A 27702-nucleotide genomic window follows, 5' to 3' on the forward strand; every position below is an offset into this window, starting at 1 on the left:
GCCGCCGCTACTCTGAACGATAGGCCACCCATCCTCACTCTCTGGAAACGCGGTACTACAAGTAGCCTGGATGAAGAGGAGCGTAAAGCTCGGGATGGAAGGTACCAGGCGAACATTTTCCGCAAGGCGACCGGGCCCAGGCCATGGATAGCCCTGAACACAATGCACGCTGCTTTGTAGCGAACGCGTAGATGGACCGGCAGCCAATGAAGTTCCTGTAACGCTGCCGTGGAAGAGCTGTGGTAGGGGCGGGAGAGGGCAAGTTTGGCAGCCATGTTTTGCACTCTTTGGAGCTTGCCCAGAAGTGTTACCGGTTCTCCAGAAGTAGTGCGTTACAATAGTCAAGTCGACTTAGGATGGTGCTCCGCAGTACTTCGGGTCTGGCTTGCTCAGGGAGGAGGGGCAGAACCTTGCGCAACATGCGGATCAGCATCATGCACGTTGAGGTGGTCTTATTTACGTGCAGATCTAGCTGCAGGTTGGGCCCAAACATGACACCCAAATTGTGCGCTGATTGTGCAGCTGACACCGTCTCTGGGAATGACGAGGGCCAGAAGTAGTCTGGGAGATCTCGGGGAACTCGGTCGTTGGAACAATACAGGACCTCTGCCTTAGTTCCGTTAAACTGCAACGAGTTCAATCGGAGCCATTCCGCTGTAGCCTGCATGCACCGGTGGAAGGTATCCAATGGGACTGCATCCTGTCCCTCCAGAGAAAAGACCAGCTGGGTATCGTCCGCATAGTTAAATGCGGAGATCCCAAATGATTTAATGAGCTGGACTAGAGGGCGGAGGTAAATATTAAAGAGTATAGGGCTGATGGCTGAGCCCTGAGGTACTCCTTGTCCTACTCTCCGCTCCTCTGAGCTGAAGGGAGGGAGCGATACCCGTTGCTGACGGTTGTCCAGATAAGAGATCAGCCAGTCCCTGGCCTTATCTTTGACCCCACATTCTTCCAGCCTCAAGATCAAGGTAGGATGGCTAACAGTGTCCAACGCGGCCGACATATCGAGCAGCACCAGAAAGGCTGCCCGGCCACTGTCGACTCGCGCCCGCAGATTGTCTAACACGGTCACTAACGCGGATTCCGTCCCATGAGCTGGGCGAAAGCCGAATTGCGTCTCATCCAACCAGGTGTTCCCTTCTAAGAAGCCGGACAGAGTGCGGGTGACCCGTTTTTCCATGATTTTAACTGGAAAAGGAAGCAGGGAGATTGGCCGATAGTTGGAGAGGCAGGCCGGGTCAAGCGTAGGTTTTTTTAAGAGCGGAGATACCACTGCCTTCTTCCAGCAGCCCGGTACAGTCCCTGTTTCAAACGACTGGCAGCAGATGGAGTGCAAAGGCTGGAAGAGTTCCTCCTGAAACACCCTCCAAAGTTTTGGAGGAAGAGGATCAAGAGGCGAGCCAGATGAGATCGTAAGAGCCAGGCTGCCAAACTCCTCCAAGGAGGGAAGGGGAAAACTACTCAGCTGGGGTCGACTGGCCTCAATCGCCGGAGCTCCCAGGCTGAGGGCCTGGTCCTCTGGTCGGGGTCGACTGGAAGGCATGGCCGGAGGTTCCAAACAGAGGTGAGAAACCCTCTGCAGGGGTCGACTGGCCATCGCCTCCGGAGCTCCCAAACCAGTGGTGGAATTGACTGGGTCCTGCAAACCCTCCAGGATTTTGCAGATTTTCTCCTCGAAAGCATCAGCAAGTGAATCACAAAGAGCTTGCGATGTAGGGACGGTGTTGGCCACACACGTAGGGTGGGCAAGGTCCCTGACGATCTTAAAGAGGGCCTGTGCCTTGTTTGGGGCCTGATTCAAGGGGGATTCAAGATAGGTCGCTTTAGCCATCTTGATCTGAGCTTTGTATTTATGTAAAGCGGTCCGGAACATAATTTTCTCCGAGTCTAAGTACTGTTTCCTCCACGCTCTTTCTGCGCGTTTACAGTCAAGTTTAAGCTGGCGTAATTCGCTCGTGTACCAAGGGCTAGCTCGATTCACCCTCCCTCGGGACTTCCGGAGGGGTGCCAACTTATCCAACGAGCTCGAGATGGACTGGCAGAATAGAGTGTAGCTCTCTTCAGCTGTATTGCCAAGCTTAAAGTCCTTTCCTAAGATTTTTGGTAGTGGAGAGGTTTTGAGTATTCGGTACCAAGGTCTCTCTAACTTGGCTTGGGGTAATCCAGCCTCCCGCGAGGTGTGGTCCTCTGAGCAAAGAGAGAGCGTAATCAGGAAGTGGTCTGTCCAGAACTGGCGCTTAATATCAACTATTGATACCCATTGTGGATCCTCAAATATTAAGTCCAGGATATGACCCTTCCGATGCGTGGTGGCATTCACCAGCTGTTCCAGATTGATGTCCATGCAGGCTTGACTAAGGGAAAAGAATGCATTATCCAGTGAACCGCCTGCCCACAGGTTAAAATCTCCAAGAATCAATAGCTTGGAGTGGGAGCTGGAGAGCTCATAAATCAGGTCAATAAGGAGCGATATTGAAGGTGCCGGTCCTGGAGGACGATAGCACAGGACGCCCGAGCAAAATGTTAGCTCCTGCTCTTTGACCGAGAAGCCCATCAGTTCAAATCCCGGCACCTCTCGAATCTTCAACTGGGAAAGGGTCAGCGAGTCTTTATAGATGAACCCGATTCCCCCTCCTCGATTGAGTATGCGCGGGGTACGACTGATTTTATAGCCTGAGGGGCAGGCTAGGCCCAGCTCCACCTCACAATCTTCCCGAGTCCAAGTTTCTGTGAGAAAAAGGACATCGAGTTTTTCAGATTCAATGAGGAAGGCAATTTCCGTGTAGTGCTTACAGAGGGATCTAACGTTGAGCAACCCACAGGAAATTTGCCTAATAGTTGAGGCATAGGCATTGGCTGATTGCCTTACCGGGTTCTGACAGGGTCTGAGTCTAAGTAGCTCAGCCCGAGAGTAGGCTATGCGAAGTGGGCCAGAGGGGCCGGAGGTAGCGGCCCTAAGCGTGTCCGTTGTGCAAACGGGCTTACCTCTGGCGCACCTCCGGCGCGCCCGCTGCGCGCGAGAGCGCTGCGCGTCTGTCTGTCCATCCTAAAATACTATTACGCTGAGCGGAGGACCGCCTACTAGCCTCTTGCCTTACGCAAGATGGCCGCGGAGTGCCTCGCCTCACTACCCAACCCAAGATGTCGGACCCGACTAAATCTGTCTGATCCCCGCCAAGTGCGAGGAAGTGAGCTGTTATGGTGCCGGTATGCCTCACAAGTTTCCCTGGCCTGCGGACGCCGACAAGAGAGGTACAAGGGGGAAATTCCGGCCAAGAGGGAGGGAAGGAAGTGACCCTAACAGATCAGGGTAGACGTTTAAAGTGGGCCAAAGTGATCCCTGAACATTTTCTGAGTGAAATTCTATCTAAAGCAGAAATGGAGGTCGATATTTGTCTAAGTAATAAGTTGCAGGGCCCACAGATGATCGATGCCTTTGACACCATCTGTTCGCACATAAATCTAAGCCTACAGACTGGGAGAACACAGAACGTGCATAGTGGGAAAAGGTGGTTCAATAGCAACTGTACTAGGGCACATGCCGTCCTCCTTAAAGCTTTGAAGGCTAGCCCCAAGGATAGGGGGCTCATAGCAAACCTAAGGTTAGCTATACAAAAGTAATACAAACTAGAAAGCAGGAATTGAAGGAGGAAGCTTGGCCAAACTCTCGTCACCAGAGGTACTGAGAGACAGCAGGAAATTCTGGGCGACCATTAATCAACCCTTGTTCTCGACTGATGCGAACTCACCCCTTGATGGCATTATAGCGGATGATGATTGGATAGCTCATTTTGAGAAAATCTATAGCATGGTAAATACAACAGAAGTTTCAAAAGAGGGTCCAAGGGATATGGAGTTTAAAGACCCACACCTGGTTTTATCCCCAGCTCCAACTTAATGTATAACATAAGAAACACAGGGGGTCTATTAGCTAACTATTAAAGCTACACTATCAATACTGAGTCGACTAGATCTCAACGTGTGTAAATCACGAAGATAGTGAAAAAATGAATAAAGAGGAGTGGACTCAAACTGCAAAGAAGATCGATACATTATAGAATATTCATAAGTGGCTGACCAGTCCAAAACCAGTGATATAGGGTTTCCATCAAAAGAGACTTAATGATCAGTCATATCATCTGGCCAAACCCTGGTGTGTGGAAGGCTAGTCCCCTGATCATAGGGACTGAACCGCACAGTGTTGATATCTTGGGATTTGGTCCACCAACATTAATGAAACATCCGTAATGACTGATCTTTGATGGTTGGAAAAAAGGTGCAACAAAACAGAAAATGTGACTTAAAATAGGATGGAATGCCCTCCTTTTGACAACTTTATTCTATGGACATGACATGCCTCCTGATAAAAAACAGAACAGTGCAAGAAGACAGTAACAAATATCTGCCTGTAAATGGGCCAACATGTTTCTGCCTAATGGGTATCCAATCCCTCGGCATTCATCAGGGCCTCTGCTCTTATACTAGTTGCACTCTTACTAGTGAAATGAAAGGTTCACCACCTTCACCATAAAAACAATAAATGTTAATTAACTGAAATGGAATGGTTCAATACGGTACAACCTGTAATAACCATGTATTGTCACCCTCCGACTCACTTGCGCTATAGTGAATCCTGCGAAGGAAAGCACGACAAAATTAACAATATATTTAAATGTATCAATTCTCAATACCATGTGTCCACCCAAATCCACCAACAATGTGTGTAAGAGTAATATATTCAATGCTCACCCTGACTGATGGGTGAAGCTACCTCACCTCACCTGGACTCTGCTCAGGTATAGGAGGCCCGCACTGGTATAGGGAAGAAAAGAGGAATGTCGCATAATCAAACTAAGAGTTCTTAGCCTATCAATATGCATCAGACTCATTTCTGTATGTATTGCCCTATTTCCCAGACTCTAATACTGGAGTGAGTCAATTTTAGACCCAGTGGACCAAGCCCCGTAGTACCCCAAAAATTATGCCTCTGACATCAACTGGTATGTATCCCAGAAATGCTCTTATTCAAAGATGATGTTATGCTCATTATTAAACCACCCATATAGTATAATGGCAGTCCGTATTCTCATGCTCACTCACCTATCCGTCGGTGCCTCAAGCTGTCATCTGAAGCTTGGGGGAGGCACCGACCTATGTGTGGACTCAGTATAAGTAGGCTGTAGAGGATGATGAGTTGTGTAGTAACCCTACGCCTGACTGGTATGCTGCTTCTATAGTCCAAATTGCATTGTGAGATGTCTTGTGCTTTATTAAGCATTCCCATGATGTGCGGGACAGTGCATTCCTTGATGTTAGATTATAAGCAGTGTTTGTATTCTTGTATATTTCATCTTTTGCCTCGCGCACTACTTTACGTTCGAAATAACGCGTAAAAACTACCAGACTGCATCATCGCAGCCATCTTAGTAGTTTATACACAATCGTCCTCCGTTCGAAATAACGCGTGAACACGCGTAAAAACTACCAGACTGCATCATCGCGGCCATCTTAGTAGTTTATACACAATCGTCCTCCGAGGTGTGGGCTCGAGTGCTGGTTTAGAGTTGACCGTGAGGGAGGAAGACACCCGTGGGTGTGTCATTTCGTACTTTCTGGCCCTCCGCAATAATAAATTGACATTGAATTGAGGAGTAGAGTAAGATACAAATATACTCCTATGTATAGCGAGATATCGCGAGATCTCGCGAGGTCTCGCACTACAGAACTACTGAGTGACATCACTCCGGCCATGTTTGTAGTTCTAAATGCCGCGAACCTCACGCAGTAGTAGCCAAATCTGTAGCCACACAAGGGGGTTAATGATTACTAGGCTTGCCAGACTGATACAGCCAAACTGCACTGTGCAACACAACAGAACACTCCATCCCTGTACGAGATTAATATTTCAAAATAGTAGATACAGTATACAAAGATTAAGAGATGGTGTAGTATATACAGATGGACAGTATTGCCTTAAGTATTCCTATGAGCGACAGCAGAGTGGCTTTAAGGGCTAAATTAGTGTCATGCTATCAAACCTCATGTATTGTGCACTAAGTTCCTAAAGAACCTCTCAGTGTGAATAGCTCGGTGCATGTAAATGTGACCACTACTATGTAGGGACAGAAGCACTCCTGTGCTGCGATAGAAACATCTTTCGTTGTCCATCAAGTCTCATCATTTACATTGGTCTATTCTGGTAGTGCTGTCTGTTGATCGCACTTGTTCTATAAGGATAAATTGTTATAGCAGGGTCCACGGAATCTCGTCATTTAATCCCCTTTTGTCTGACTGAAGCTTATAAATCCATTGCTGTTCTTTTCTGAATAGGTATCGAGGCACATCACTTATATGGCTGGGTATGTGCGGCTTTTCTAACACTGTCCATTGAAAATCCGTTTCGTGGTGTGCCTGTTCCAAAAAGTGTCTGGTGAGCCTAGTGTGGCTTTTCTTGCAGCGGAATGAGCTCTTGTGTTCCAGTATTCTTGTCCGAACACGCCGAGTGGTCATTCCTACATACCATGTGGAACAAGGGCAAGTCAGCATGTAAATCAAGTTGGTACTATTGCAGTTACTGAAATTATTCTGCAACCAAGGTCTATTAGTCCCTATGTCAATCTCCCTTGTATGTCTGGTCTGTGGGCATACCGAGCACGTGCCACATGGGTGGTGCCCGACCACCGGAGGGAGGTCCCAAAGGGTTTCACCTAATTTTTTAGGAGTCTCTCTTGGGCGTGTGTGAACCAAGCGATCCCGAATGCTACTCGCCCTTTTGAATGCAAACAAAGGTTGTGCAATTTTCTCTTTCCCGTGGTTCAAAAGGCGCCAGTGTCTTTTCACAATCTTTTGGATAACGTTGCTTCTGGTATTAAAGGTGCTCACAAAAGTGAGTCTTTCCAATGGTGGTTTGACAATTGGGGCTTCGAGGAGAGCCTCTCTGTTATTATTAAGAGCTCTTTTTCTTTATTTCTTAATGAGCGGCTTAGGGTAGTGTCTATCCCTCAATTGTTCACCCAGGTTGTTAGCATGTACCCCAAAGTCCTCTCTGTTAGAGCAATTTCTACGAACACGTAGGAATTGACCATACAGTAAATTTTGGCGCAGGGACTTTGGGTGGTAGCTCTCATACAGGAGAAGTGAGTTTCGCGCCATTGGTTTCCTGTAGAGTTCACTCTGCAAGCCTGCAGGAGTGGCATAGATCGACAAATCCAGGAAAGCTATTCTGTCTCTGTTGGCTTCCATAGTGAATTTCAGGAACTGGTTTTTGCTATTTAGCCATTGATGGAATTTGTTGGCTGAGTCCAGCGTATTCCACCACACCACCAAAACGTCATCAATATAACGCTTCCACCACCTGATGGAGGTGTGGAAGGGGTTGGTGTGGGTTAACACGTGTTGTTGTTCGAACTGATGCACGTAAAGGTTCGCCAGACTCGGCGCAAAAACGCTGCCCATACTTGTTCCAGAGGTCTGGAGAAACAGCTTGTCTTCGTGTTTGAAAAAATTACTTTTCATGGCCAGAGTCGCTAAGGCCATAATGAAGGGTACTGGTGTAATGGTGTCCCCTATACTATCCCTCAGGATGGATGTTACAACTTCTAGAGTCTCATCCTGGGGGATAGAGGTGTACAGAGATTCTACGTCTAAAGAGACCAACAGGTCGCGGTATTGGAGCCGCTGTCAACTTTCGTTGACCACTTCCTGCGGCCAATTGTACAACGAATGTCTACATACTTGCAGGATACCAAAGATGTGCTGCGAGTCTTACCACAAATAGACTTTGACAGCGAAAGAGATCTATCTATCTATCTATCTATCTATCTATCTATCTATCTATCTATCTATCTATCTATCTATCTATCTATCTATCTATCTATCTATCTATCTATCTATCTATCTATCTATCTATCTCCCTCATTCTATCTATCTATTTATCTAGATACTGATCGCCATCACTCTATCTGTCTAGCTATCTATTGCCTCACTCTATCTATCTATCTATCTATCTATCTATCTATCTATCTATCTATCTATCTATCTATCTATTGCCCTCACTCTATCTATCTATCTATCTATCTATCTATCTATCTATCTATCTATCTATCTATCTATCTCTCTCTCTCTCTCTCTCTCTCTCTCTCTCTCTATCTCTATCTCTCTATCTCTCTATCTCTCTATCTCTCTCTCTCTCTCTCTATCTCTCTCTCTCTCTATCTCTCTATCTCTCTATCTCTCTATCTCTCTATCTCTCTATCACTCTATCACTCTATCACTCTATCACTCTATCACTCTATCACTCTATCACTCTATCACTCTATCACTCTATCACTCTATCACTCTATCACTCTATCACTCTATCACTCTATCACTCTATCACTCTATCACTCTATCACTCTATCACTCTATCGCCCTCACTCAATCTCTCTATCGCCCTCACTCAATCTCTCTATCACTCTATCGCCCTCACTCTATCTCTCTATCGCCCTCACTCTATCTCTCTATTGCCCTCACTCTATCTATCGCCCTCACTCTATCTATCCCACTCACTCTATCTATCGCATCACCACAGCATCACTCAGCACCACCACAGCATCACTAAGGGGCACAACAACATCACTATGCGCTACCACAGGATCATTGAATGCCACAGCATCACTAGTCGCCACCACAACATCACTCAGCGCCACCACAGCATCAATCTGTGCAACCATTCAACAACAACTGGGTCAAATATGTTCTCTCAATGTTTCAAGCTTTATTACAAATGTCACAAAAAGAGGTTAGTATTTCACTTCTGTTATTGGATTTTCGTCACAATAAAATACACTGAACATATTCTTCACAAAAGTTATTTACAAAAGTTTAAGCTATTGCCATTATAAATTACAATAACTTATATTTAAGTATTAATTATTAAAAAAATTAAAAGCCATTGTTATTTGTAATATCAATACATCTAAGTCACGTGAATACAACACATATTGCATTACAAATGCTATAGGTGTCACAAGTTATAACTATTGGCATTGTAAATGACAAAGCTATTATTTTTGCTATTTTCAAAACCAACACATAAATAAAAAATGTGTCATTTACAATACCAATAGCTCAAACTTTCCTAATGCGAGACCTTATGAATTGCAAATGCTTGTTTTACTACTATTTTATGTGCTGTGGGATACCGACGACGGGAAATATTCAAGCATGTGAATCTATGAAAGACAACACTACTGGAGAACCACAGTTTACAGGTAACTAACTTTTGTTCATCTGCCGTCTTGGGGAGGCCGGTCATCTCAGGCACCGACCCAGTGGTGCTTCCTAAGAACCCAAAACAGCATCAGTAATTAGGGTGCCGGTGCACACAATAATCCGGATGCCATGATGTTTTGCCGAAGCTCTTTGTCACCTCCGTAGAGCCTGGCTGCTGTAGGACTGTGGCTAGGGCTGGCAGAGCTTGGCTCTTGTACATGTTGTTGGCCATCTTGGCAAACCATTCCTTCCCAGGACTTCGATACTTAACACTGAAGACACCTTCTTGCTCACCATCAACTTAATGTGTAAAGTTGGTAAACTGCAAGCTCTCAACACCTTACCTGCAAATGCATAAGGACAAAGTAATATTGAGAACGAATCCCCATTTTCTGCCTATAGTAATTTCAGATTCTATGACAACTGCCAGCCTTTTCCACCAGCTGAGATCATAAGCAGAAAAAGTCCTTCATATGCTAAATGTCAGAAAGATAATCATGTATTAGAGCCAATTTTACATTTCCTTTTACCTTCCGTCACGTAAGGGCTCACAAATAACAAGGGGGCCAATGCAAGATGGATCATTAAAACAGCCCAAAAGTGCTACGAAGCAGCACTAACACTGGGGAGAAACCAAAGGCCTACTCAATAAGTAAGAAAGTGGCAACCCTGGCATTCATCGCTAATGTTTCATTAATGATATCTGCGTGGAAACCACATGATCTTCCAAAAACATCTTCAATAAACATTGTGTGGACATCCTGACTAACAGAGAAATACAGGTACGACAGAAGGTCCTCAATATCCTGTTTGCAACTTCACACTCATTTCAACCCAACCTTCAAAGGAAGAACAATAGTGCTAAAAAAAAACTTAGAAGAAATTTAAGCTGCAAAATAAAAAGAGTAGTTCTGCAGATTGAAGAATTTACTGGATTCACGTGCAATTCCCGCCACCCTGGAAATTAGGTCAGTTAATATGGAGATATAGTAGCAGTTTGTTCAGGAGAATGGTCCCAGACCCAGCACAATGCAATACAGACATCCCACCCTCCCAAGACCTCTGCAACAACCTCAAGGTCTATTTCCACCACAAGATTAAGGAGATACACAACCGCTTCGGTAGCTTCGATACCCGAGACCCTCCTGCTCCACCCCATCACACCCAACAACACCGAGCCCCAACAGACCCTACTCAGCTGGACTCCCATCACCACTGATAACACCCTCAAGATCATGAAGAGCATTCACTTCGGAGCACCCTTGGACTCCTCTCCTTCCCAGGCAAGGTCATTGAGAAGACCATCAACACCCAACTCTACAAGTTCATCGAAGCAAACAATATACTGGACCTCTCCTAACCTGGCTTCGAAAGCAACCATAGCACCAAGATTGCCCTGTTTGCTGCCGCAAACAACGTCCGCACCCTCCTTGACCGAGGCGAAACTGCAGATCTCATCCTCCTTGACGTCTCAGCTGCCATCATTACCGGCTCTCACTGCCCCCTAGGTACAAGACTCCACAACTCCGGCATCTGCGACAAAGCCCTCAAATGAATCCGCTCCTTCCTCAGCAGCCAAACACAGATCGTTGGACTACCACCGTTCCACTCTAAATCCACAGAGATTAGCAGCGGAGTGCCTCAGGGCTCCTCCCCGAGCGTCCCTCTCCTCAACATCTACATGACCCGCTCACAGCCATCATTAGGAACCACGGATTCAACATAGTCTCCTATGCCGACGACAGCCAGCTGATTCTCTCCATAACCAACAAACCCACAGTTTCCAATAGCAACTTCCACGACTGGATGAAGGCCGTTGCCGCCTGAATGGAGCACCGCTGTCTCAAGCTCAAGTCAGAGAAGACTGAAGCCTTATCATGGGCTCCACCCCTTCTGCCTGGGACGACTCCTGATGGCCTGCAGGACTTGCAACCCTACCCACAGACCAATCACAAAACCTCTGCTTCAACCTGGACTCCTCGCTTACCATGAGGCGCTAGATTAAGGCAGCCTCATCATCCTGTTTCCAAACACTACGCTGAAAGATTTTCAAGTGGGTCCCCACTGAGTCCAGAAAGACAGTCACCCATGCACTCATCAGCAGCAGAATCGATTACGGCAACACATTCTACGCGGGCACCACCAAAAATTCCTCAAGAAACTGCAGAACATTCAGAACGCCTTCGCCAGACTTATCCTCAACATCCCCAGTACAATAGGAAAAGTAAAGAACAATCTGTTATAAAAAAGATAAATAAAAAAAAGTTGGTCTCAAATGATGTACAGGGACAACTGGATTTGTTTCAGTTGTTCTAAATGACTGAAACAATGTGATATATCTGTCAATAAAATGTATTTAAGCAATACCAAATACAAAATTATATTTAATGCCGAGAAACATTGTGTCCAATTCAGAACATTCTTGTGTGTCAGGAGAAAGGAAAGAGATTGGTGTTGCATTTGTGATTGTAGCTGTACAAATTGCGAGTCATTAGTTGTGTATGGGAGGCAGAACTAGTTTTAATTCTATAAAATATGTTAATGTTTCCATGGTGTAAACAAGACATACACTACCTTTCCTGTCTTATGGCCAAGTGGCTTTGTTACATTTCAGTGTCAGAACAATACAGTCAGTAAATCTTGGGTGGTTATGTGGGATCATCCAATCCTAGGAAGGAGGAGCTAAGCAGACAATTCACAGTAGTAGTGGGAATAAAAAGGCAGAAGTGTTTGATCCAGCTTATCAGTCGCCACCTTTTTCCTTTCGAGCACATCTGTATTAAGGAGTAGAGAAAAACTTGTGTTGTTCCACTTTAGAGAGTACAATGAATCCAAGAGTCCAAAGTATTTTCTTGAAAGGTGATTAGAGATTTGGTACTGTTTTGCAGAATATTCAAGGAGCATTCTGTATACTGAAATACTGTTGTGGATTCAGACACTTGATTATTGATTTTAAAGTTTTCGTTGTTTAATTCCTTGTGGAGCATTTGTTCCCAATCTATCTGAAATGTTTAGAAATATTTCTGTTTGGTAGTCTTATCATAATTCTTTTGAGTCTAGTAGTTCGACCATTACCTCATTTGTAATTTGTAATTTGTAACTGGGTTTTGTATCGCGCCAACTCACCGACAGGTCTCAAAGCGCTACTGACCAAGTACAGCAACAAGAAACAAGATGAGAGTATAGAAGTGTCTGAAGCTAGTAACCAACTACTGAAATATAAATGCGTCTTTGAAGAGTAAAGTCTTCAGGGACTTCCTAAAGTGGAGAAGGAAGGTTTCCTTGCGAAGCGCCTCCGGTAGCTTATTCCAGATGATAGGAGCCTGAACTGAAAAGGATCTGCCTGCTTTTGTTGCCAGCTTAAAGCGTGGGCAGGATAGCAGAAAAGAGCCGGACGATCGCAGGGCGCGCTTAGGTTCATATATTTCAAGCCTATCTTTTATATAGGCTGGCGCCTGTCCGTGGATTGCCTTGTGGCAGATGCACATACTCTTGAATTCGACTCTTTGTACTATAGGCAGCCAATGTAGCCTGTAAAGCAAGGGGGAGGCATGAGTCCGCCTCGCCACTCCAAATATCAGACGCGCTGCGTCATTCAGAATAACCTGAAGACGGTTGGTTGAATTTTTTGGGAGGCCAAGGTATAACGCATTGCCGTAGTCAATTCTAGACACTATTGTGGCTGAGACAATGGTTCGAAGCATATTCTTTGAGAGTAGGGGGACGAGCTTACGCAGTTGCCTGATCAAATTGGTACAAGAACCAACTACAGCGGACACTTGGTTAGCCATCGAGAGTTCCTGATCGATTTTCATACCGAGGCTCTTAACACTAGGTCACGGTTTTGGAGTAGGTCCAAGTTCTTGTGGCCAAAACAAATCATTCCAGGGGGAGGTGGAGGTTGAGACTACGAGAACTTCCGTTTTATCTGGATTGATTTTCAATAAGTTGGATGACATCCAGTTTACTGTAAAACGTAATATGTCTTGGGCCATGGACTGAGCCGATGGTGTGTTGTCGATTACTCAGCAGCAGCTGAGTATCATCGGCATAGTTAAAAACTTTACAGTTCATGTTTACCTTTTGCTAAATATCCTCCATTGAGGAAAGCTCTTAGAGCAGCTTTTCATGCATGTGTGACTCATTTGGTCCTCGTTTTGTTTAGAGCACTATGTCCCCTGGAAGTAGTTTAAAGATTGGCGGGGAGGGGAGGGGGGGCGAGAGTCTAAAAGAATCCCATGATTCCAGAGATCACGGATTACATCAAATATTTTTTAAAGTAATAACTAAACACCTATCAGTTTATACCCAACAGTCTGTCTGCTTACCCCAACAGTACAAGTGTAGAGGGAGGGAGGGAAATCCTATAGGCTGTTGAATTTAGATGTAGATGGATTGTATCTGAAGCTTTATAGTAAGAAAGTGGGCTTCCATTATCTGATATATAAATCACAAGGCCCTAAAAGCCGGTACAGGGATGTAGATGAATTCTATTCATGTGTTTAAAGACTTGGGGGAGTTTTCTCTATTATGAAATGGGAGTCTGCTATTATACCAGGAGGGAGGTGTAAAGGAAGGCAATGGTTTCCTGTAACTTTGTACAGTGCAAGGCAGCAGGGAAGTAGACTGAGCTAGACTGTTCATATAAACAGGTAGAGAGGAAAGTAGATAGCTCAGTGATCGGTTTAGTGAGCTTCCTAGCAACATGTTTTTACACTAAAGTGGATGGCAAGGTGCCCAGCCAGAAGTTGTAGAAATGAAGAGAGATCTAATAGGTAGGTTTAGAGAGGGAAACAATTTGCATGGTTCACCTTAAAATTGCGCTTTCATTTTATGTGCCCACTGGTTTGATTATGCTGGGAGATTTTACCTTCACAGATTTCACCCTTAGGTTTCAATGACCTTTCAGGAAAACTGTTTGCACCATCTGTTTTTTCTCAAACTATTCTAATATAGGCGAGAGTACAGCAAAGCCCAAGTCTCTTTTGAAAAGGGTATAATGGGGAGTATCATCCAGGATGGAGTGGTAGGATGTTCCTGTTGACATGTATAAGTTGATATTGCCTCTATACTGTTGAATACTTAATTTTCTGTCATGTGACATTTTTTTCTTTCCTTTCAGCATTGCAGAATGCTGCAGCACTCCATACTCCCTATTGGGTTTGGTCTTCACAGTCTCGTTTGTGGCTCTTGGTGTTCTAACTCTGTGCAAGTTTTACCTGCAGGGGTACAGAGCCTTCATCAATGACCCTGCCATGAACCGGTGAGTGCTTGTCAATCTTGTTTATCAGTTTCTTTGTTTTAAACTAGACTCCCTTTATATGGATTTGGCTCAGCGCTATCTTCATTTCCTCTGTGTTAAGAATGATTTATCAATTCATACGGCCTGATTCATATATTGGTGGAGAAGTAACTCTGTTGCAACGGCATTCTCTCCCTGCCAAAACTATGGACTACATATTCTCAAGTAAGGGCCATTGGAGGTTTGGCCATATGTCTGCCCACCTAATTTAGATGGTCAGACATGCAGCTATTTTTTCAATGCAAGTTTGACGGATGGCTCTGTAAAAGCTAAAACGACAGGGAAAAGAGATTTCTCTACCTCTGAGAAATATTCACTTCAAATAAGGAAGCAGTGAAGGGTGCTCTTCTGTAGTCCGCCTCTTGGCAATTACCAGAACAAAAGCCAGTGGTGGAATCTTCTCATTACAAAAGTTTGAAATTCTCAGGACTGATTCAGGCCTACAGTTCTGTGTGGGCTCAAGCTTACTCCAGTATTGGAACTTTCATAGATTCACATGCTTGAATCCTTCCCCGTAGTCTGGATGGGAGTCCCTGGTACCTTTATAAAAGCAATGTCACATTAGCACATATATGTCTTAGGCCTTTTGTTTAGTAACATCACTGCCCTTAATAAAAAAAGGACCAAACTTAAAAGTCAACCAATCCAATCATACCACCCTTTAGAACCTTCCTGAGAGAAGCTGCAGTGCCTCCGGTTTTCTACAGCACATCGTGCTAGGGAGTCCTCACTCAGCTCAGTTTCCTCCAGTTACTACTCCCTAAAGAAGATTTGTACAGCGTTATTGCTCTACATTAGTGTTTTTACTCTACATCTACCTGTGCTAGTTCTTTTGGTGCTTCAGACTGGCTTCCACCTTGCAAGAGACACCAAAACAGGGGCTCTTCAGATCCTGAGGCACTTGTAAGAAGAGGAGGCTCCACATTGATGAATCTCATAAAAACAGTATACACTGCCTCTCTCCGGAGCATAAAACGAGGGACTGTTAGGTATGAGGCACGTTTTCTAATATGACTTTAAATGCTAGCAAAAGACATCTCCTTCTGTGGCTGCAGAAACTCAAATCCAGAGATAACCCTCTCTCTGATGCAGAAAGCGACACCTCTTCTAGGTCCTCTTCTAGAATTCCTGTTAAAAGAGCTAGAGAGGATGCAATACCTCATACCGCTCAGGAAACACTAAAAGAAGCATTAAAAAAAATCTTCTGAATGTGCCCATAAACACAGAAGCCTCTTCAGGTCGCTTCACAAAGTGCCTTTCTTCCACCTTGAAATGAGAAACAAAAGCCAGACTTCTCTTCAAAATCGCTTCTGAAGTTGAATTTAAAGCCCCCAACACCACCTCCTGTGGTGCACCATGTCTTAGAAAATCCATCTCCAGCACTGCGACGGCTGGCTAATTGACGGCGTCTCTGTTGACAAAGACGTTGACGCCCTCCTCAGCATCTTCAGTGGCTTTTACAGTCAACACCATCATGGTGTCTGTGTCTGCATCGTCGTCTTCAGCACCAGTGCAATCAACAGTGAATTTACTACTATCGTCAACACCATCTTCGACAGCAGACCCCTCCACCCTCAACCGAGCGACCATCGATAACGTAGCAGCCAATTACTGGATCCTCTCCTGTCTACAGAGCCTGTCCTGTCGATGACAATTCCACTGTTGATGATCCAGAGACTGTCCACATTACCTCTTTCCTCATCCATGACCTCGTCGATGGATTAAGTATAGCCGTTTAATAAATGAATAAAGCAATCCCTAACCTCCCCGAGTAAGGTTCCCTCACTGCTCCCATCTCACCTCCTGGATCAGGAAGACTCTGAGGACAGCCTTTACAGAGCAGCTCAGAGCCCCTCTGAGCTTCATGTAAAATCTGAGGATTACTCGGATGAAGGGGAATATTATGAACAGGACTACTACTTGCAAGACTATCACCACCCTCTGCAATACCAACAGGATTTGTTATATGTACTGTTTACTGTCTTGATGGATTGTCAGGCTATATTATCTTTTTTTTTAACTTTATTTAATTTGTTGGCATTGACATACATTCATGATCATTGGGTACATAGCATTGGAATTACACATCTGACACTGTAGACGTACATAACATCATATTTCGTGAGTTCAAAGACCTATTGCATTGTAGGGCACACAATTAGGGGTTGTTTTGTGAAGTAGGTGCTGGATCTTGTTGGCGCATATAGCTAAGGAATGGATCCCAAATATATCTTGGCGAGACCTCGGGGGCATCAACTCCCAACAATTTGATAATTGTTTGTGGCAATCGACAATATCTTGTATCCAGTCTTTCAGTTTAGGCGCCAGGGTACCGCATCAGCACATCGCAATCCGTTGTTTGGCGTGAAGTAGTAGCAACACAGCAAGTCTACGAGATGGTTTTGTTATTTCTGCCACGTATCCCAGCAGGCCAACCAGCGGGGAGGGTGTCAACTGTAGCAATGTGATTACCCCTAGTGTTCGGTAAACCTCCGCCCAATATGACGAACCTGCCTAACAGTGCCAGGTAAGATGAAGAAAATCTTCTGTGTCAACGTGGCATCGTATGGAGTGTGAGTCCGGAGACAGGCCTATCCTGTGCAGCAACACTGGGTTGTGATATGTGCGATGTAGAAAGTTAAAGGGAATGAGAAGCAACCAGTAGTTTGGGGAGAGTAGTTAGAGTTGGCTGCAGCAGAATGACCACTGTGAGTGGAGAGGCGAGATCTTCCTCCCAGGTTATCCGGGCGGGCAGCTGTGTTGCAAGTGGGATGTTTTGCATGTTTCGGTATAGTGCTGTGATGAGTTTCCGCTGTGAAGTGGCAGTGGAAGTGTACTCTAACACGCTGAAGGTCGCAGGTGGCACTGGGAACGGTAGGAAAAGCCAGCGGTAGGTCGCTCGAATTTGATAATATAGGAAGATGTCTAGTCGCGCCTTAGGTGCCATCGGCGGGTGGCGAAAGTGGTCAGCAAAAGTGTGCATGTCAAGCTTGACCGCACGGGCGAAGGCACCGCCGTCCTCAGAAGGACATGGCTTTTGTAGTTCGGACTGGACTGTTCCCATGGGGCACAGGGTCAGAGCTGATTGCATATCGCCATTGTCTAACCCAGGGTGGTGTGGAGTGCAAAAAAACGATGGATTTGGGCCCAGATCTTTGGACTGGGATGAATGTGTGACATTGATCCACATTCGGTCCATCACCTGTTTTGTTTGCAATTGTCCTCAGAGGAGGCAGCAGGGGATGTTTCTCCAATAGGACCGAGGGGGCAGCCCAATCCATTCCCACTGCAGACACTGTGGCGTGTCAATTTCAGCAACAGGCCTTTTGTAGGGGCAGAAAAGGGCTTTGGACAGATTCCATGGCGATACTGCGTCAATTTCTACAGTGACATGCGGCTGGAATGGCGTGGGATGTTTCCAGTAGTATAGAAAGTGCGCCTGGGCACAGAGCGCGTAGTGCTGTAGATCCAGTACACCCAGCCCCCCTCTGTAACTGTGGTCTGGTCAGTATTTTGTATTTGACCTGGGCCTGCCACCCAGCCCACACCAGTGCGATAAGATTAGATCGAAGTCTGTGGAAAAAAGCTTGTGTAAGTGGAGTGGGAATCTCAATTTTTCAATAAAGAAACTTGGGCAGAACATTCATCTTCACAATGGTGATTCGGCCCGCCACGGACAGAGGGAGTTTTGACTACACGGAGATACGCTTTACCAGCCAATTCATCGCTCTGCCGAAATTGGCCTGCCGTAGCTCGGACAGATACCTACTAATGTAGATCCCCAAGTATTTGATTGGCCCCTGTGCCCACTGGAGTGGGTACTCTGTGGTAAACGGAACTGTGGCGTTTGTCAGTGGGAAAAGTATTGTTTTGTTCCAGTTAATCTGGACACCAGAGAGTCCTCCAAAGCGGATGAGGTCTCGAATTAATGGGGAAAGGTTCTGCTCAGGCTGAATCGCATAAAATGTGACATCATCTACATACAGGGACACTGTTACGCTGCGTGGAGTGAACCCTATCCCTCGATTGGCGCTGTCAGATATGAGCGACTAGAGGTTCGCGAAGAGTAATGGTGAGAGAGGACATCCCTGCTGTGTACCCCTGCCGACCAGGAAGGGGCCAGATATTTGTCCATTTAACTGTATTCGGCATTGTGTATAGGAGGAGCATTTTGCTAGGAAGATGGCACCAAGACCCATGCGCATCAGAAGGGGAAACCGGAATCCCCATTCCAGGGTATCGAACGCTTTGGTTGCGTCTAGCAGAGCCCACAGCGCTGTTGTATGTGGATGTAAATAGTGCATTACTGTGAACATGGTCCGGAGGTTGTGCGCCGTAGAACGGCCTGGCACAATTCCGGACTGATCAGGCCTGATCATTACTGGTAGCTGTAGTTGTAGCCTATTCGCAAGCACTTTCGCAAAAATCTTATTATCAATATTAATAAGTGAGAGGGGCCTGACGGAGTCACAGTGCTCAGCAGACTTATCAGGTTTGAGGAGTGTGAAGATTACGACCTCTCGCATTGAAGGGGGCAACAAGCCCACCTCCAACGCGTCATGATATACTTCCTGCAGTAGAGAGATCAAAAGGTCAGAATATTCTTTATAAAAGGAGGCGGTCAGTCCATCTAGGCCAGGGGCCTTGTCAGGAGCGAGGCCAGCAATGGCCTGCCGCACCTCATCAGCAGTGATGGGAGAAACCAGAGAGTCTCGATGTGAGTTGAAAGCCATACTAGTTCGATGGCGTCCAGGTACGCCTGCAGCTCGGAGGTGGGAACTACTTGGAAAGTAGAATACAACTGGGTGAAGAAGTCTACCATGATGCGCATGAGGTCAGGAGTGTAGGAGCAACGCTGTCCCTCTGAATCTATGAAACCCGCAATGTAAGAGGATGCCCGAGGCTTCTGGAGCAGTCTGACTAGTGTCCCCCACGCCGTATCTACGTGCTTGCGTTTCCCTGCCCAAGAATGTTACCTCCCTAGCTGCCTCCTCTTGGTATTCGGTTAGTTTACTGCGGAGTTCTGCAAGGATCCGAGAATCCTTTGATTGTAGGAATTGAGTCTCCAGTGCGAAAATTTCAGATTCGAGTTATGATATCGCACCTCGGATGGCTTTGAGCACCCCATGTTGCTTGGCTATGCATTCCAAAGAGTGGTGGGGGATAGTACCGACCGGGCATTAAATGCAAAGTAATCTTCGATAGCAGTATGTAGCTTTTCGCGGAAGGCTTGGTCTCTAAGTGCGTTGTGGGGAAGATGCCAGGAGACCGCCCTGTTGGAGCGTCAACCAGACCGGCGCGTGATGTGAAAGCATATGAGGAAGAGTAGATACCTTGGGGTTCCATGGAAGCATGGTTTTGGACAGCAGCCAATATTCTATTCTCGACCATGTTTTATGCTGTATGGAGAAGCAGGTGCCCTCACGTGTGTCTGGGTGTGTTTCGCGCCATGTATCTTTGAGGAGATTGTCTATAATGATTGTTGCCACTGTAGATGCTGCTTGTGGATGAGGCCGTCTGGTGCACACCACCCGATCCATGTCTCCCGTCAGTGGGACATTGAAGCCGCCATACCAGAGCACTGTTTGTGGGGTGGTGTTTGCGATTCCCTGCCAGACAGTAGTGAAAAAAGTTGGGTCATCAATATTTGGGCCGTACACAGTGATGGGATGATGATGATGATGGAGTATGCCTGTGACGATGAGGTATCGCCCTTCGTTATCACATGTACATTGGTCTGTAGTCCAAGCCAAATCCTTATGTATTAAAATATACACCCCTCTAGCGAAGTTAGAGTAGGAGGAGGGATATGTGAGCCCCCAGCCCGAGTGAGAAGGGAGGGTAGTGTAACGTTTGAAAGGTGCATTTCCTGAAGAAGACAAATGTGTATGGCGAGCCTGTTTAAATAGGCGTGTACAAGGTGTATCTTCCTGGCGTCATTAAGTGCCTCACATTCCAGGATAAGAGTTTGACCGTGTCTGTTTAGCCATGCCCAGTGGAAGGGTTGGTTATAGTGTTTGTGTGTTCGCCCCATGTCCTGAAAAACTAAGAAGAGAGCAGACACAGAAGAGCTGCAAAAGCCAAGATGAGAGAAAAAGTTGACCTAATACTAACCCTACCGGCCTGTCTGCATCCCTCGCCGAAAACGGCAACGAAGAAGCCTCGTCCTACAGTTGTGACTCCAGAAACATGAGACAACTGCCTTCCTTCAAAAAAGACTCAAGAACTCTCATGAACAGCGGGATTCTTCTAAAGAAAATAGGACTCTGAGGCCTCTTGTACTGCCAAACCCCGACACCCGAAGCAACCACTGCACTAGTTGCCTCCGGCCCAGGTTGAAGTGGGCCTCTGGTGCCAGCAAGGTTCCCCAGCCCTCCAGAGCTTAAGTACATTGTGGTTACACCCCTTTTGGTCTCCCCGACATTGCCTGCAGCCTCTGTACGGTGGTCCCCCCCTCAACCACAACTGTTTGAATAAGGAAAAACAAGATGCCTAAGGACACCCCTGCACCTTGGAGAAGAGTACCAAGGGTGTATTCCCCAACCCCTACCCTCTCTCCCCCGTGTCCCTGAGCCCACTTGCTGGTACAGTCCTACTGGCTTTCAAGCTAGAGCATGCAGCCTCTTTTTACAGAGACCGATCCCCATTGAAACGCATTGGGGTCGGACGCTGATTTGCACCCATCTGCCCTTTTGTTGCTGGTAGTGTTCTGTTGGTGCTGCCTTAGACCTTGCCCACTACTCAGCTTAACTTCTGAAGATTGTTCCTTATGTCAATGTACTGTGCCTGTTTGCAGAACATGTTCTTCTCTCCATAGGATAACATTGCAGACCTCTGAAATTATTAAAGTGAAAAGAATTTATATTTAAAAACCTACTTGCCTGAACGATTTTTCTCTCATGGCAAATTACATATAAAGGTACTTAGTATTTTTATAAATTGGTGTGGATGTCCTCCTTGAGTTGTGTTGTCATTTATTAACCATTGTGTGTACTTGCAAATGTCTGTTTTAACCCTTTTGGCGCGGCCAGAATTCCCCCGCCGTGCGGGCGAATTTCACGCGTGCGCAATTCGGACGGCACCCGGCTGTCCGATGCACACGCCCACCTTGACGTCGGACGGGCATGGAAAGGGTTAAGACTAAGGCTGCTCAACCACACTACCCCCAGTAGAGGATGTTGGTATTGCATGGCAAGCCCCTATCTACTCATAGGAGAACCCATGGGCTCTTTACACAGTATATCAACTTATTGATATATCCTATAACGATCCAGCTTCATACTGTAAAACGTACTTCAGGTTATTGCATTGCTCCATATGATGAAGTCTAACTGAATCACCTCAAAGGGACATGACGGAGGGGCAAAATGGCCAGGGGGTGTAGGAGTTCCCTTACCAGGATTGTACATCATACATATCATACAATTCTTAACCAATCTCTCAGCACATTTAGTAATACCATCATTCTTCCATACAGGGGACAACAATTTGCAAATACCTTTCGCACTAATATGTGCCAAGCCGTGTGCCATCGTCACAACAGCTAGCACATACGCATCCGGCAACATCCACCTCTTATTCTCCGACAAATCGATCCAACAGCCATTCGCATCCAACTTTCCCATACTCTCTTTCCACTTCGTCTTTTCAGACTCAGTGGCCTCGTTCTGAATCGCTTTCACACTCTCGATAGTGTCCTCACACATACCAGTTTCTGCAGGCCACCTTACCGAACTCATCACATACATTTTAGTTCTAAGGTAGTCTCCTTAGCAATCTCATCAGCGAACGCATTACCACGACCAACATCATCCGTCACCTTACGGTGTGCACTACATTTAATAATCGCCACCTGCTCCGGCAATGTAAGTGCATCCAAAAGATCATTCACAAGCTGTCCATGCTAAATCTTTGTACCATGCGACGTCATAAAACCTCTCTCTCTCCACAGACGTCCGAAACTATGAGCAACACCAAATGCATACTGGCTGTCCGTAAACACATTCACCCGTTTCCCTTTCGACAACACACACGCTCTAGTCAAGGCAATCAGCTCTGCCGCCTGTGCAGAATTCTGATTCAGTCTCGCAGTCTCCACAACCGTACGCAACGTCACCACAGCATACGCAGTCGTCACATCACCATTCGGCAACTTAAAACACGACCCGTCCACATACAGGGTCCCATCAGGGTCTTCCAATGGTGTATTTTTCAGGTCCACACGACCTTTTGTTTCCTCCTCGGTTCGTAAGTAGCAGTCATGAGGTGCTACTTCGTCTGATTCCATACTGATTGGCAACAGAGTCGCCGGGTTCAGGACATTACAGCGTTTTATTTGAATGTGACTTGCCAAAAGCGTCAACTCATACCCAGACAACCTTGCACTCGTCAGGTGTTGGGTTTTCGTACGATTCAAGAGAGTGTCAACTGCATGCGGAACCATCACCGTAAGCATATTATCCATGACCAATCCTGCAGATTGTCGGATGGACACCGCAGCTGCCGCTGTTGCTCTCAAACAACTCGGCAATGCTCTAGCTACTGGGTCCAAGGTCGAGGAGAAATATGCACATGGACGCTGCTTACCACCAAATTGTTGCGTCAAGACACTCAACGCACAACCTTCCCTCTCGTGAACGTATAGTGTAAACGGCTTACTGTAGTCAGGGGTACCTAACACAGGGGCCGAACACAACGCATCACGCAATTCAGAAAAACTCTTCTGACATTCTTCCGTCCATGGTAGAGGAGTTGGAACATCCTTGCACGTAAGAGCCACCAATGGTTTCGCTAGCAATGAAAAATTCGGGATCCATTGCCTGCAGTATGACGTGATACCTAAAAAGGCACGCACATCTCTCTGAGTTGTTGGCACAGTCATTCGAGCAATCGCTGCAATTCTCTCTGGGGTCAACCGTCTTCCCTCCTTTGACAATAAGTGACCTAGAGATGTTACTTCTTGGCAACAATATTGCAGTTTAGAAGGTGACACCTTGTGATGTAAGTCACAGAGATGCTGCAACAACGACACCGTGGCAATTTTGCAAATGTCCTGAGTCCGCAGCCACCAATAAGTCATCGACATATTGGATCAAGGCCGCACCGGCCGGCAACGCAAACGCATCAAGTTGGCTCTTCAAGGCTTGGCTGTATATCGATGGACTCTCACAGTAGCCCTGAGGAGCGCGTTTAAACCTGAAGCTGCGGCCACCAAGAGAGAAACCGAAAAGGTCCCTACTCTCCTCAGCAATCGGAATGCTGAAGAAAGCATTCTTCAGATCGATCACTGAGAACCAAGATGCAGAGGCTGGAATCAGTGTCAGTAGAGCCGTTATGTCGGGCACCACAGGGAACTGAGGAATCACAATTTTATTCGCCTCCCGTAAATCGATGACAAAACGATAAACAGGAGGCTTTGATGGATCAGTGCGTTTCAGAATGGGCAACACAGGGCTATTGCACACGTTTCCCCGAGTCTCCTCAATAACATCTTTCTCAATCAAATCGTAGATGATCGCTAACAGCGCTCTCTCACCATCATGGGAGATACGATACTGGGGAATACGAGGCAAACGCACATTAGATTTCAAATGAACAACATAAGGGGAGATATCAAGCAGGCCCACATCATTGGGACCTGTTGCCCACAAAGATGCAGGAAGAGAACTCCATTCCGGTGGAAGCTTGTCGATGGACAAGTACATGGGAGAGATAACTTTCTCACCCAATGTAAGCTTCACTCCCGCAGGAGAACAATACAAAGTCGCATACAGACGTTTTAGCAAATCCAGGCCCAAAAGATTTTCACCACAACCAGTAGTCAAAATCAAAGGAGCTTTCAGCTCACGAGGCCCAATTGCAAGAGGCAAAGGGCGCGAAACCGGATTGCTAACAGGGGCGCCAGAGAATCCAACGGAAACATTTGTTAAGCCAGACAAAGGTGCGCCAGGGAGTTTCGAATGCATGATGGAACTTTTCGCTGCACCAGTGTCCAACAGAAAAGGCTCAACAACGCCCGAGGTGGCAACTGCGACGTAAGGCCCTCTCTGATCAACCGGAACTGATACTACTCCCTCTCCTTGTCTATGGCTGTCCTAGTAATTACCGTCGTCAGTGCACTGATCGACTTAATAATCGTCCACATTGTACTGCGCAGATCTGCCTTGCGACGATCCGCGCTGATCGAAACAATTATTAGAATCAGAAGAATTGTTTGAACGATCATTTTGAACACCGCGGCCTCTACCACGTGACGCCTGTTGAGGACCACTACGACCTCCTCTAGATGAATTACCACTATTTCGATCACGCAAAACTGGACAATCAAATTTCAAATGACCCTCTCCCCTACAGTAGGCACACTGATTGTACCCCAACGTAGATCTCTGCGAAGAGGAGTTATTTCGTGATTGCGGCCTATTCGACTGAGACTGCGATCGATTCCGTTGTTGCGAGTCATTCTGATTCGAACGTGGAGGATACGCTTGTTGCAACAACACTTTCGTTTTAAGCTCTTTTGTCTTTTTATCGGCGCGATCATTTTCCTCTTTCTCTCTATTCTCATAATATTGGGCCGTAGCCAATATTTGAGCAGAAGTGGAAACAGCCCACGCACTTTCTGAATTCCTTAATTTGTTGCTTAGGTCCGGCAACAAATTTGACACGAACTTGTCCACAAACAATCTCTGACCTCCCTCGGTACACATATCTTGACCACTATGATCAATGAATGCCTCCTCAAATCTTGTAAAGAAATCAGAGACACTCTCATCCTTCTTTTGTTTGCAAGCGGACAACTTGTCCCAATTCACCTTCATAGCTGGCATAAGCGTCTTCATAAGAGTTATTATTCTCTGAGGGAGATTAGCAATCAGCTGTTCGGGCTTAGCCCCACCAACTTGTAAGGCATCCGCAGCAAGAAGTGCAGGCCAGTCACCGCCTAATTCCGCCGCATGGTCTTCCTGACGAATCTTTGCCCATACCGGTTGCGGTACGACATTGCCGAACAGCATATCGATGTCGGCAAGATTCATTATCGTAGCATCTACTAGTTGCGACAATTCTTTATAGTACCCTGCAGGATTTTTGCGAGGGTCGGGCAAAGTCTGTTTGACCTGCAAAACTTCCGATCGTTTCCACGGAAGATGTATCCACACTCTCTGGAAATGTGGCGGAACAATAGGAACAGCCTGTGCATCACCAGGCATCCATACTGGTGGAACTTCGCGCATGGGATACTGACCAGGCACTGCTGGCGGTCCCTCAATGTCTTCTAAAAACAATGCCCGAGGCATTATAGAAGGACGAAAAGATAGCAACTGCTCGACAGCACGTCGAACATTGCTACCCACCATTATTCTGCTCGCAAACTGAAGCTGAAGATTAGTTAGAGCAGCCAGGACATCGTCAGACGCATCAGCTGATATCTGGTCACGTAAAAGCTTGCACATTTCCTCAAACATGAACCTCTGTGTCGGTTCATTGAATTGAGAAAACGTATCAAGCACTATACGTGGAGGATTCCTAAGGGGGTATCTAATCCAACCCATCGCCATGTTATACAGCGAGTCACGTTCCCTACCACCAGGAAGCTGACTTCGCCTTTGGGGACCATCAGAACCAGCGGACTCAAGAACCGGTCCAAGAGAAGTGAAGAAGTTAGCAGCAACAGAAGGGACACGACGTCGAGCAGATGGGGTAGAAGAGCAACTCAACGGGGTAACAAGAGAAGTGTCAGGAACAGAAAGGACAGCAGGAGTAACCAGAACAGTAGGAGTAGCGGGAGCAGGAGTATGAGGAAGCACAAGCGGGGGAGCAGTAGGGACAGGAGCAGGTAAGGGAGCAGGAACAGGTTGGGGAGCAGGAACAGGGGGAACCACAGGAACTGCGGTCCCCTGTGCATACGGAGGTGGTGACTTCAAGAGATAGGACAACAAGGGGTCCTCTACTACTTCCTCCTGCTTATCCGTACCCGTCGGTAAAGCGGGGTAACACTTATCTATAGTCATGCGCTGCAATCTATCGAAAACTTCCTTTTCCTTTTCCTCCTTATCTCGCTGGAACTGCTCTGCGTTTCTTACCGTTGTAACAATTCCTTCTCTCTTATTACGTTTAATCTGCTTGATTTCTCTCTGCTTGGCTTCTTTACGCCACAACCGAAAGGAATCAAACATGGCCGGCCTTGCTTTTCTCTGGAACAATTTAGCTTCAAGATTATCTAAAATCGGGGCCTCAAAACTACCATGAGGTGGCCAACTAAGGACAGTGTCTTTTTTAGTGTAACAAACCCAACACTCATTGAATGTAATTGGACCCAAACTGTGTCGACTGTACAATTCATAAGTTGGAGTTCCAACCGGAGGTATCGGACACGAGTCCTCCAGTCGGGAATCCGCACCACAACCTCTAAAGCAACTGAACAAAGTACTACGGCCAGGCATCGTGCACACTAACCGAGTTTCACAAACGCCAAGGGTTATAGGATTACAATGTCCCTGCAAAGAGCAAAAACCCTCGGTTTTTGGCGACTGCAGACGTCAAATATCACAACAAAGAACAAAATACCAAGAACCACGAATGCAATGGAACCATGCAACAACTAAGCACCCACAACAAAGGACTCTGGGAGCGACCCACAAATACTTAACTCAAAGATCAATGGCGTCACCAGGAAGGCCCGTCAATCGTCTCGCTGTACCAAGGTCTACGCCAGGCGCCAAAACAGGTCTACAGTCAGGGCAGCAGTCCGTCGCAGCTGTCAGGAGGCGGGGATCTTCGCGGGAAAAGTCGTCGGGCCACTTGTTTCGACAACAGGATCGATGAAGCGGGGTGCAACTTCCCTCGGAGATTTCACATGAAGTTCCTCACGATCGTCGGGCATGGACCGGTACCACTGATGCAGCCCAACGTTGGGCGCCAACTGAAGGACTGGGTTTTTCTAAGACCCAGCGGTGCCAGGGATAACACCTAAAACCTTCGTGGGTAACCTGTTCCGGCGTACAAATGACAGAGACACGGGACACTTCCTTCGGCGTCAAAGATTCGAGGTTTATTACTGCAGGGAACACAGAAGTCACAGGAAGTACAACGTGTGCAAGTTCGAGGAGTCTGCTTCAAATTGTATCTGTGGATCGCTCTTCTTATAC

The 27702-nt window shown here is 46.4% G+C and overlaps 1 protein-coding gene across 1 annotated transcript in view; it reads left to right on the top strand.

The window, feature by feature from the left end:
• Window positions 1-27702, top strand: part of RNF145 (ring finger protein 145) — a 348869-nt gene that overhangs the window by 157363 nt on the left and 163804 nt on the right. Inside the window, exon 7 of the mRNA XM_086931218.1 lies at window positions 14378-14518. Within this exon, the coding sequence (XP_086787344.1) occupies window positions 14378-14518 (141 nt within the window). The remainder of the gene's footprint in view (window positions 1-14377; window positions 14519-27702) is intronic.

This window comes from Lissotriton vulgaris, chromosome 7 (genome assembly GCF_964263255.1).
Source record: "Lissotriton vulgaris chromosome 7, aLisVul1.2, whole genome shotgun sequence".
In the NCBI taxonomy this organism is placed as follows: domain Eukaryota; kingdom Metazoa; phylum Chordata; class Amphibia; order Caudata; family Salamandridae; genus Lissotriton; species Lissotriton vulgaris.